The sequence below is a fragment of the Phaenicophaeus curvirostris genome, chromosome 1 (genome assembly GCF_032191515.1).
Source record: "Phaenicophaeus curvirostris isolate KB17595 chromosome 1, BPBGC_Pcur_1.0, whole genome shotgun sequence".
Lineage (NCBI taxonomy): Eukaryota > Metazoa > Chordata > Aves > Cuculiformes > Cuculidae > Phaenicophaeus > Phaenicophaeus curvirostris.
Genome location: NC_091392.1, coordinates 13,249,993 through 13,261,589, shown reverse-complemented (window position 1 = coordinate 13,261,589; position 11,597 = coordinate 13,249,993). Strand labels below are relative to the sequence as shown.

The following is an 11,597-nucleotide window of genomic DNA, read 5'->3' as shown; positions in this document are numbered from 1 at the left end:
AGTGGCTGGTTCTTGAGTTTTAATCTTCTTAAAGGCATTTTTCCAACTCCAAAGCTTTAAACAGTGGTGTAGTTTGGGTTTTGGGTTGTTTTTTTTAAAGCTCAAACATACGGAAAGTTCTCGTTATTCACTACTCACGAAGCCAATACATGCCACTGCAGATTTTGTTATACTCTGGAAGTTGTTCAATTGGACCTGGAAGTTAAAGAAAGTTGGCCATGACATGTGCTACTACACTGATACAGATTGGTGGGGAGGGGTTATGGAAGGGTAGGGAAACTTCTACAACATACCCACGGCAGCAACTGCAGGATTCTTACTGTAGATGTACTTTGTGCAAACTTCTCTAATAGTTTGGGCATCAATAGCCTAAAAGGGATAGAGAGATGTCTTTGTTACCAATCCTATCAAAAAAAGTATTAAGAGCCAGTGATCTCAATTTTGTACAATCCAGGGCAACAGGCAACTAAACAGTTGAAATTTTTCTCAGTCAGAAACAGTCCAACTTCTGTATTGTTCCTTCCTGCAGCAATTAAACGTGTGAAGGGCCAAATTTAAAAGCTGCAATAAGTGCCACTTACTTCAATTCTTGCCTCAAGTTCTGGAATTGGAATTCGGCGCTTGTAACACAGCATTTGTCTTCCAATGTCTTCACAAATTGGTGTGGATCCTAAAACAGGGGGAGAATATGATTTTCTTATCAGCCTGCAACTCCACTGAGAATAAAAAGCTCTCCTACGTCTTACCATCAAGTTGTAGCAGCATATTTGTCTTCAGAAGATTTTTTGCTCGAGCTACTTCATTTTCCGTAACACTTGTGCAAAGTCTTATCCTGAAAAATAGTTTAAATCCAAAGGCATAAAATAATGGTAACCTGCAGCACACAAGGCTGTGATAAAGAGGCATGTGTACATCAGTACACCTGAACTGCTAAGAGAATTTGATGTGGAAATGAGCCATAGGGTGCAACACAGCAGCCTAAGATACATGGGGTTAGGAAGCATACCAGTATACCTAAGAGCAAGTTTTCCCCTAGGAGAGCTGTATGTCATTTCATTAAAGAATATTTTGAGCCAAGTGTAGGCCATACTTGCTATCTTGAGAATAGGTGTCACTGAGATAGTATGAGCCAAACAACTAGAGGTAATTACCCAGGAAGACAATCCCTTACATCCTGGCTCGGGGGAGATAACGATTCACCACGATGCATAAGGAACATTTCCCTACAACCTGGGGATGCACCACAGACCTGAACACATTTTTGTCACAGCAATGGCTGCTGTCTTCCTTGGAGCTAAGCTGCAGGACACAGACAGCTACAAAGATGCTGGTTTTCTCCATGAGTTGTTTACAGAGAATAATGGCACGTGAGAATTGACCTATGTGGTTAAAAGACACTCCTCATTTTCAAGTTTTCTTTGAACTTCTGTTTCAACTTCACCCACTTAAATTGGTGCTTTTAAATAACTTATGTCTGTTTCTAATCACATCTGCAGTTCAAGCATTACAGTTGCACCTATGGACACCTTTTCAGTTTAGATTTACGCCTTAGATGAATGAATATTATCTCGAATCCCAGGTTTCAAAATCTCATGTTATAAAAGCTCACTTGCCATACATCATTTCATTTCTTTATGTATCCACTAGAGCTCTATGTAACACCACTACCTGGTAGAATGGGTAACTGCTAACGATGTTTGTAGGTAATTGCACATTCATTATTCTCATTCCTTAATGTTTTCTCTTTCAGTTGTCAAGCATGGGGTTTGTGGGCTCTGTATACTGACTTAGTAATATCATAAGAAGTTTGATGCATTTTTGTAACTCCTGTTGCTTGCAAGTAAAACAAAAAAAATAACCAAAACCACACACACTAAACGAATCACTGCCATATTTTCCTGCACAAGGAATGCTGTTACATTAACTACAGTTACTATTTATTCTTCTAGGGCAGAAAAAGAAAACCAAACATCAACCTTAAGCTATTCATTCCAAGTAAGGGTACCAGAAACTGGCTGGTAGGACTCTGCATTGAGTGTCAAAGTTTAGAACTCAAGGCATTTTTTCCAGGCAAGCCTACACAGAGAAACAAAAATATTCTTTTTAAATGACTGCTATTTTTTTTAAACTGTATTCCTCCACTGAAAACAATCTTTTTAGAGAAACGGTTGTTGGCTTACCATTCTCTCTGAACAAAGTGCACCATGTCCTGTATAGTGGATGGCTCACACACCATATAGAGCCCCCACAGCCCTGTATCAGTGTAGCAGGTGTTGAAGGACTGGAAACTGTGACACAGGTTACCGTGGCAGGCAATCTGAGCAAGTTTACTCGATAAGTTCTGCTAAGGCAAAAGAAAAATATTACTTAATGAAGTTTTATCAAAGCCTACTCATCGCCTCCACAGTCTCTTGTTTTCAACTCAATGACAACAGAACATGCAGTAGTATCACAGGCTCCAGAAGCTATTCGGTTAATTATCAGCTCTTCATCTCAATGATTTCTTTACTTGCATGTAATCTCATGTTTCCAAGTAACAGCAGAGATTTAAGTCAAAATCGTAAAGCTACTTAAGTTCAAGAAAGACAGAGAGAGTCACTGATACTGACAGGTTCTGAAGACATACAGGTATGAAACATCCTACTTCACATGAGGGCTGACAGACCTCAAGTCACCTCTATTTTGGTGGTTTAGAACCACTCCCTAAAGATTTTACTAAATCTGGGGCAACAAATTCTCTTAGTCTCACGACTGGATCCCCTTCTCCCACTTCAAAAAGGACCTTCAGAAATGGCACTACTGCTACGTTATAGCTATCAGATAGGTTTGAACAAGTCTGTACCCAAGCAGGAAAGATCTCACCAGCCCACCAGCCTCATTAAGAGCAGGAGGGTGCTTGCAGGCTCACTCACCACGCCTCCTCCGAAGGAACGATCCCAGTTACCTATCAGAGTATTCGCTACCATAAGCGGGATTGTATCGGGGTGTACCCAGCCAGCTGCTTCAACAGCTATCGCGAGGTGCGCCAAGGGCATCTTGTCATCTCTGATACGAATCTGGGGGAAGACAGGAAAGCAGCTGTAGTGCAACCTGTACATAGTAATGTATATAGGAAGTCAAATGTCAGGACACAGACATTTCCATTACATTTGGATCACTAAGCATGCACATTGAGAACCAAAATTTAAAGCACAGAAAGCTTTATTTAACATCAACGTTACCTAGTCTTCCCTGTGGCAATTTCAGACTGCTTTGCCAACAGCAAACCTAATGCCATGTATATTGGGTGGGCATTAAAAGTCATTTTACTATCAACAGCAGCAAGGAAAGCTGAGGACTTTTCAAAATCCAGATAGACCTGGGAACAGAACGCAGATGTGTCTGTTCTCTGCTATATCCTTCAAATTAGCAGTTTCTAACAAGCAAAAATGCTACAACACTGCAGGCAAAGGCATAAAAGGAAAGCAGCAGCAGGGGTAAGTTAGGTACTTCTCCAGGAACCGATGAGCAAGAAAAAGTGGCAGCAATGAGGCTCGTCCAAGAGAAGTTGTAAAGTGCTGCTACAGAAAGCAACTACTCCACTTGCCCTCACCAGGGGCAAGAAAGCTTTTAACCTGCTGAGTCTGTGGCTGCGGAGCAATCTCTCCTCAGCAGAGAGGCTCAGTTGTGCTCACAGGGGTATAAGGGTCGGCTCAGAAAGCCATCTAACAGCTTACCTCGCTACCTGTGAAGCTGCAAGGTGGCAGGGGTGGCAGCCCTCCTTCAGGAGCAGACGGCAAGTTACCGAAGTGGCACTTCGCTAGGTCAAGTAGCTCGTCATGACAGACCCCTGAACAAAGATATTTCACATGCTTTGTAATGTTACTCCGTAAACAGTTAATTTAAATTGCTGTGCTGTGTAAAGACTCAACGAAGCAGTAATTTATTGTTCCCCTCATTTAATGCCACACTTTCAGATTCCTCATGCCTCCCCCTTCCACAGAGTAAGATCATCATTACCGCCCTCCTTAATTCCAGACTTCCATTACAGCAAATCAAGCTGTCTGCTCTCAGTTTCAAGCCTCTACGTTACTTCTCTTTCTCTCCTTCCCTTACTACTCCCCTTATCACTCCGAACCCCTCCTACACCTCTCTTCCTGCCCTCATGGAAGAATGACCTTGGCCTCCAATACTCTTCTAGTTACTGGTTTAAGAACGTTTCTGGAACATTACTGAGGGGAAAAGAGAACAAAAGTTCAAAGGCTATGAAGGCACAAAACATGCAGGGCTAACAATGAATTTCCAGGACCTACTGAACAATGGGTAATTCATAACGTTGTTCCTGGAAACCCTGAAGACCGTGGTTTTAAGCGTAGTTTCACATGATCCAGGGTGAATATCTCGTACTAACCTCCAGCAGCAGCCAGGACCATTCTGGGTCCTTTGTAATGTGTTGTTATGTACTCCACCAAGTCATTACGGTTTATGGATCTAGAAACAGTCAAGGAAACATCACTACTGTGTGAGTTCACTAGACTAATAAGAGCTAAACACACAGGACAGTACATTATCAAAATAACTGCAAGTTCTGCCAATGCAGAACTGTGCCTAGAAAGGGAAAGCTAAAGTAAGTGTGATTTCCCGAAAAAGGAAATAGGAACTTGATGTATTTTGACTTTCAAAGGCTTTCCAGCTTCCTGCAAAAGAATGAGAATTACTATTCAATCGGGTGGAGATAGGATCCTCTAATGATCTCATGCCAATGTGAAACCAGCACATTTAGCAGCCTTCCTGATCTGCACTGGAATAAACAAACACTTAAAGAGCAGTGCAGACACAGCTGTATTAAAAATAATGCCCAACACCTGACCAGTAAGAAAAAGGAGCATTTCCAATTTTGTGTCAGATGCATTTTTATCAGACAGAAAAAAATATGGCAGATAATGAAGACATGCAGTGGACACCTGACGTTCACATACCCTTTGATGACTGCATGCAGGGCAAGTAAGGGAATAGGAAATTCTTCTCACAGTTCTATCCAAGTGCAATTTCAGCTACCTTTCAGGCAAAAATGAAAACTGATGCTGTTCCCTACATTTTCAGATGAGTCCTTCCAGCATACAGAAATTCCCACACAATTAAAATCTGAACATACTTGATGTTTTCAGTGGGTCCTAAAATTGTCCGTCCTAGGGCTGTGTTCTGATAGGCTGTAGCATGAAGGTAATCAAAGACAACTTCTTGTAAGTTAGTTTCAACTTCTTGCATCTCTCGAAGTATAACTCCTCGCTCACGCTCAATCTCTGCTTCTCCCAGTGTACTGTTCTGAATTATGTCAGCAAGAATTTCCACAGCTAATTGAAAAGAGAGATGGGAATGAAAAGCACATGTTCAGACTACCAGAAGAATCTGGTTCCAAAAATAAAACCCACCCCAAAGACCAAGTGGCCCACGAGTGGCTAATAAGATTTGCACAGGGACAAAAGACTTGCTGTGCAGGGAGGGAGTATTTCAAATATCTTCTTCCCTGCTGGCGCTCTCCTTTCCAAACCTGCATTCCCACATTCCTGTGAAGCTCAAGAAAGGATTTTCACCAGGACGGAAGGGACTGTACACTTCAAAAGCATCATTCTGTGTTGTCTCATCGGGAGCTGGATAAGCGTTTCATTTCTTTCTGCTTTTTTGATGAATGAAAGCAGTTACCTTTTGGTAAGTCTTTAGAAAAAGCCTTTGCATAGTACACAGTTTGTTCCCTGGATGTATATGCATTCAGGTGAGCTCCCATGTTCTCAATCTCTAGTTCAAGGTCTAACTGAGATCTCTTTTTTGTTCCCTGAAATAAAGTGATAAGAAAAATCAAACTTGACCCTTTAATTCTACTCATCATTACTACTTCTCTGGAGAATTCAAGGTCAAGAGAAATAAAGTCTTATGGAAAGAAAACTGGCATACTAATCTCTCCAACCTTGAAAGTTAGACAGAAATCTTACTACGCTTCCAAATAAAAATAAAAAGCCAGCAAAAGTTGCACTGTGTGTCTCCTAAGACTGCTACAAGAAGTTAAATGAGTTAAAAATTTGATTTGTCTTATTAATCTATATTTGTATATCACCAAACAGAACTAGGACTTTAGCTTCATTTTCTAATGGAAAACAAACTAAGTTATCCACTTTTTTCTTCCCTTCTCCTCAATTTGGAAAATTTACTTATATAATTCTGACAAAGTTCTTATCACTAATCTTTAAAGATAAACAACTTAGAAATCGACTGTGAGCTTCTACAACAATGCTGGTACTGACCTTGAAAGCCATGTGCTCAAGGAAATGAGCAGTTCCATTGTTCTTCTCGTTTTCATACCTGCTCCCAGCATCAATCCAAAGTCCAACCTCATTGAGGAAAAAGAGAAAAAAAAAAAGCTATTTTACCAGCTATCAATACAGCTTTGTTAGTTTTGCGTATGAACTACACTTAAAATTTTCAAGATTTATTTTTAAATGACCTTTTCCTTAAATGAAGCATAATTTCAAGAAAAAAAATGTTAATCTTCACAAAAAAATCTAATCACAAATCATTTACAAAAGCCTTAAAACTTCTATTTCCTACCTTAAGCTTGAGGAACAATTGCTAATAAACACTGAAAGAATGCAATTTAGTTTCACAAGGAAATGAATACACATGAACAGTTACAAAAACCCCTTCTCTTCACAAGTTACCTACTGTGCATGTTGAGAGTCCAGAATCTTCAGAAGCTACTTGCAAGCCATTTCCCAGAGGGCTGACCCTAGTTTCAGGAACATTTAAGATAACTTGTGTTGCTGCTTTGGAAGCTCTGAGCCTGCCTGTTCCAACATGCACACACTGTAAGGAAAAACACCAGTCACGCTCAGATTGTTAAGCTGATGAGCTAGAATGCTCATCCGAAACATGTATTCCCATGGATCTTTTTTTAAAAGCATAAATTTAAAAACAATTTTTAAAAAAGCACCGATTTATCCAGCACTACTTCACATCAGGGGCGCACTACTCAGAAAAAAAAACCAAAAAGACATGAAGATAACTAAAACAGAGCAGACTGTATCTGCTTCCCTTCAACTAAACAAACTTGACAAAAAAGCACATTACTATCATCAGCCAGCCATCCTGAGAGCCACACTTGTTCCCCAGTTCTGCCAGCAAGAGCCTGTAGGACCTTGAATATATCCCGGAACTCTTTTGAGTACCTGCTTTCTAAAGTGAATCATAGAATCACAGAATCATAGAATAACCAGGTTGGAAGAGACCCACCAGATCATCGAGTGAGATACAGTCCAAGGCCCTACATCCAGGACTACAAATCACAGTCAACCCTTGTTCAGAACAGGGACAGATACTGAAATTGCCACCTTTTATACAACCATCGGCAGTTAAAGCACATTAAATCAGAAGGGGGCAGAAAAGAAGGGAAAATGGAGGTTAAAAAAGAAGTTTATTGCATTTTTCAAGATCAATAAATTTAAAGATGTACCCCAAATACATTCTTCAAGCAATAAGCTATTCAGAAAATTTTAAATGTAACAAATAAACAAAGATTTCCCTCACCATGTGACTGCCCTAAACATGAAAGTATGAAGTAGAGCTCTCGCCCACTCTTTCTGGAACACCAATAGGCCACTTCTTGCAAAACTCATGTATTTTAGGATCACGGCAAAATTCAAGTTTGAAGGGACCTCCAGAGGTCCCTAGTCCAACCTCCATCTCTAAGCAGGATCAGCTATGGGGTCAGACCAGTTTTCCCCAGGCTTTTGCTCGCTCGGTATTGAAAATCTCCAATGATGGTAAGAAACTCTCCGGGTAGCTTGCTTATGGGAAAAAAAAAAAGCTTTTCATTTATCTAGCTTTACCTCTCTTGCTTTGGCTTATGCCTCTCATTCTGCCACCGCACCTGACTGCACAAAGCCCGATTCCACCTTCCTGACACCTTTCCCATAGGTGCTGGCAGCCTGCTGGTAGGTCCAACCAAAGCTGTGTCTTCTCTGGGCTGAACGAGTCCCAGACCCTCAGCCTCTCCTCACAGAGCACATGGCACAGCCTGCAACTACCTTGCTGGCCCCCTGCTGAACACATCCCAGTTCAGTCACATCCTCCTTACACTGAGGATCCCCAGACCAGCTGCCATACGCCAACTGCCTGGCGAACGCAAACTAATCACCTTCTTTGATCTGCTACTGGCTGCGTTCCCACCTGCTCGGCCAGGGCTGCTGCCAGACACGCTGCTTGCCCACACACAGCTCCCTGTCCTCCTGTAGCCCCAGGTCTCTTCCACAGAGCTGCTCCCCTGCCAGTTGGTTCGCAGCCTGGGTTGTTAGAATCATAGAATAATTAAGGTTGGAAAGGACCTCGAAGATCATCTATTGCAACTGTCCAGCCCAACACCACCATGCCCACTACACCATGTCACCAAGTGCCACATCTACACTTTTTTGAACGCCCTCAGGGATGGTGACTCCACAACATACCTGGGCAGCCTGTTCCAGTGCTTGACCACTCTTTTGGTAAAGAAATTCTTTCAAATATCCAATCTAAACCTCCCCTGGTGCAACATGACACTCTTTCCTCTCATCCTATCACTTGTTACCTGGGAGAAGAGACTGGCACGTGCCTCACTACAAACTCCTTTCAGGTAATTGTAGACAGCAATAAGGTCTCCCCTCAGCCTCTTTTTCTCTAGAATGATCAACCCCAATTCCCTCAGCCGTTCCTCATAAGGCCTGTTCTCTGGCCCCTTCACCAGCTTTGTTGCTCTTCTCTGGACTCGCTCCAGAGCCTCAACATCCTTCTTGTGGTGAGGGGCCCAGAACTGAACACAGGATTCGAGGAGCGGTCTCACCAGTGCCGAGTACAGAGGGAGAATAACCTCCCTGGACCTGCTGGTCACACCGTTTCTGATACAAGCCAAGATGCCATTGGCCTTCTTGGCCACCTGGGCACACTGCTGGCTCATATTCAGTCGACTTTCAATCAACACCTCCATGTCCTTCTCCTCCAGGCAGCTTTCCAGCTACTCTTCCCCAGGCCTGCAGCGCTGCACAGGGTTGTTGTGTCCGAAGTGCAGGACTCTGCACTTGGCCTTGTTAAACCTCATCCCGTTGGCCTCAGCCCATTGATCCAGCCTGTTCAGATCCTTCTGTAGAGTCTCCCTTCCCATCGACGCTTTGCCCCAGTCGAGTGTCGCCAACAAACACCCCCAGCTCAACACTACAAGGGATCATTTTCACTGCTACCCCCCACCGCGACTACAAATCCCAGAGTGCACCGCGGCAGGGAGTGTGCCACACAGCCGCGACTACAAATCCCAGAGTGCACCGCGGCAGGGACAGCTCCACACCCCCCACCGCGACTACAAATCCCAGAGGGCCCCGCGGCAGGGAGAGAGCCACACCCCGCCGCGACTACAAATCCCGGCGTGCCGCCTGCCGGCCGCCACCACTTCCCCTCCTCCACCCCGTGGCGGCAGCCTGAGCAGCAGCGCCAAGAGCCGCTGGGGCGCCCGAGTTTCTCCGCAGCTCCCCCCTTCCCCAGTCCGCCGCCTACCCGGGCCCCCGAGCCGGGCGCTCGGACAAGGCGCGGACAACGAGGCAGGAAAAGCCGCCGAGCCGCTAAGCGAGCCGCAGGCGCAGCCATCTTGCCGAGCGGGTAGGCGGGACTTCCGGTGCGCAGGCGCAAAGGCGGCTCCGCCTTCCCCACTCCCCGAGGCCCCGCGGCGGGAGCCGCTTCCTCCTCCCCCTGCCCGGGCCCTTCCAACCGGCCACTGAAGGAGGTCGTGGAATCTTGAAACTGTAAAACTGAAAAAAGACCCCTGAGGTCGAAAAGCTGTTACAAGGAGCTAAAGATCGATCACAGATGGTTTTGTTGTCGCTGTATTTGTTCTGAGAGAAGGAAGCTGAAGGAAGGAATAAATCATTATGGTGAGGGAATGAATTAGCTTAAGCAATAAGAATAATAGGAATAATGAGAATCAAATCGTGGCCAGCGTACAGTTAAAAAGAATGTGATTGTAACGGTTGTTTAGCTTGTTTACTAGTTGAAACAAGGAATAAATCAAGTATTGAAAGGACAGCAGGAGGGAAGGACAGACCCGAGCTCACCAAGAGAACACGATGAGGAAGAAGGGAAGACAAAAACCACCAGAGGCTTCTGAAGACACGAAGAAACTGTGAAGTGCATATAAGAGTCAGTGGTAAACTATGATAAGTTGTCCCTGGAAAAACAATGGATGTGTAATAAGTTTCCAGGAATCTATATGAATATATATGTTTAACCGCTATAAAAGTCGTGTAATGAGTCTCAAAAGTTGGAGATATTAGGTGGATTACCTTGGCACTGTTTATTAAAGGAATACCTGCTTAATAATCAAATTGGCATTGATTATTGAGTTTGGCTTTTTCACGGTGTCAAAGTGCTTCCCCCAGTTTGTCATGAGAAAAAGGAGATGCCTGATTAAATGTATTGTCTTTTTAGCAAAACTAACCCTGAATGGGTGCCGTGGGGCAAATTTAAGATTAGGAATAGTCTGGTAAACTGGGTGAGGCAAGCAAGGGTGTGATCACTGAGAAAATGCAAGGAATAATCATTGAACTTTTAATACCTTCTTAGCAAAATCCAGTAAGGAACTGGTGAAAGTTCATCAGTGAAGGCCTGTGGAATAGCTGCTAAATGTTGTGTAGAGATTGTAGAATAATAAATGCATTTAGGATTTTGGTGCACACCCACGGTAAAAATTCCAGACACTGTGATTAGTTATGAATATGCATGACAGGAATTCTATGAATATTTATCTATCCGTAGCATATAAAATTGTGGGGTCAATGTCAAGGGCTTTACACTCAAGTTTGGAGGGTCTGTGCCCCCAGTGTCCGATCCTGGGCAAACTCTGAATGAACAATAACTCTCTCACTGATGCAGAGTCTGGCTTCCTGCACTCTGGGCAACAGATCCACGTTTCAGGCAACAGCCCCTCTCTCTTTATAGCTCCTCGTGGCACTGCCACTGCCCCTGGCCCCAGCACCAATGCCAAGGCCTTGGCCAAGCCTCAGCTGTGTGGGAATGTGACCCAGTACCTGATTCGAGCTATGGGAAGTTTGTATTCCTCACCAAAGCAATTTCCTCTCTTGATGAGTGTGCTCAACCCCTTACTCAAACCAGCAATAGTTTGGTACAGGCTGCAAAGGAGGTAAAGACCTCCAGATAGTCCAAGGACTCCTCTGAAAACCCGCAAAGGAGCAGAGTGACACAGTGAGCATTGATGTGTATGAGCTCAGAACACATTCATGCGATTAACATATGAATAGCAGGTAGCTTTTCTGAGACTCCCTTATCAAGGAACAAAGACAACTGTGGGTACAAGGAGTCTCATGCATACCTTTCCCATTGCATGTAATTTGACTATGAGCCAACAACCTTATTTCATAAATGTGACAGCCTAACTCAGCCGCCTTCAAGCTCTCCCTGCTAGGCAGTGTAGCTGCATGGCAGTGATCTCCCATTGAGCTGGGGTGCCCCTCAAAGGTGCTCCCTGAGGCAGAGAGACCTTTTACCAAAGGCAGATCCTTGTTAAGCGACTGATATTGTGCATAGCCTTG

General features: G+C 43.8%; 1 protein-coding gene across 2 annotated transcripts; it reads right to left on the bottom strand.

Moving 5' to 3' along the window:
* Positions 1-5: 5 nt before the first annotated feature.
* PMPCB (peptidase, mitochondrial processing subunit beta) lies at positions 6-9,686 on the bottom strand. 2 transcript variants are annotated; one of them, XM_069880499.1, is made up of 13 exons: positions 9,550-9,686; positions 6,697-6,837; positions 6,279-6,365; positions 5,683-5,812; positions 5,135-5,333; positions 4,391-4,470; positions 3,717-3,829; positions 2,913-3,056; positions 2,181-2,344; positions 747-832; positions 582-670; positions 294-369; positions 6-195 (listed from the first exon to the last, which is right to left on the bottom strand). In XM_069880499.1, the coding sequence occupies exons 1-13, from the start codon at positions 9,637-9,639 to the stop codon at positions 131-133; spliced, it is 1,464 nt and encodes a 487-aa protein (XP_069736600.1). In that variant the 5' UTR covers positions 9,640-9,686; the 3' UTR covers positions 6-130. The 2 variants fall into 2 exon arrangements, with proteins under 2 accessions (XP_069736600.1, XP_069736687.1); XM_069880586.1 differs by having other exon boundaries at positions 2,181-2,341.
* Positions 9,687-11,597: the final 1,911 nt, after the last annotated feature.

Coding starts and splice junctions, on each gene's coding strand:
- PMPCB (XM_069880499.1), bottom strand. CDS start 9,639: ATGGCTGCGCCTGCGGCTCGCTTAGCGGCTCGGCGGCTTTTCCTGCCT. Junction 5,334..5,682: donor TTCTAAAGACTTACCAAAAG/GTAACTGCTTTC, acceptor CTTTTCAATTAG/CTGTGGAAATTCTTGCTGAC. Junction 2,345..2,912: donor GTTCCTTCGGAGGAGGCGTG/GTGAGTGAGCCT, acceptor CTTTTGCCTTAG/CAGAACTTATCGAGTAAACT.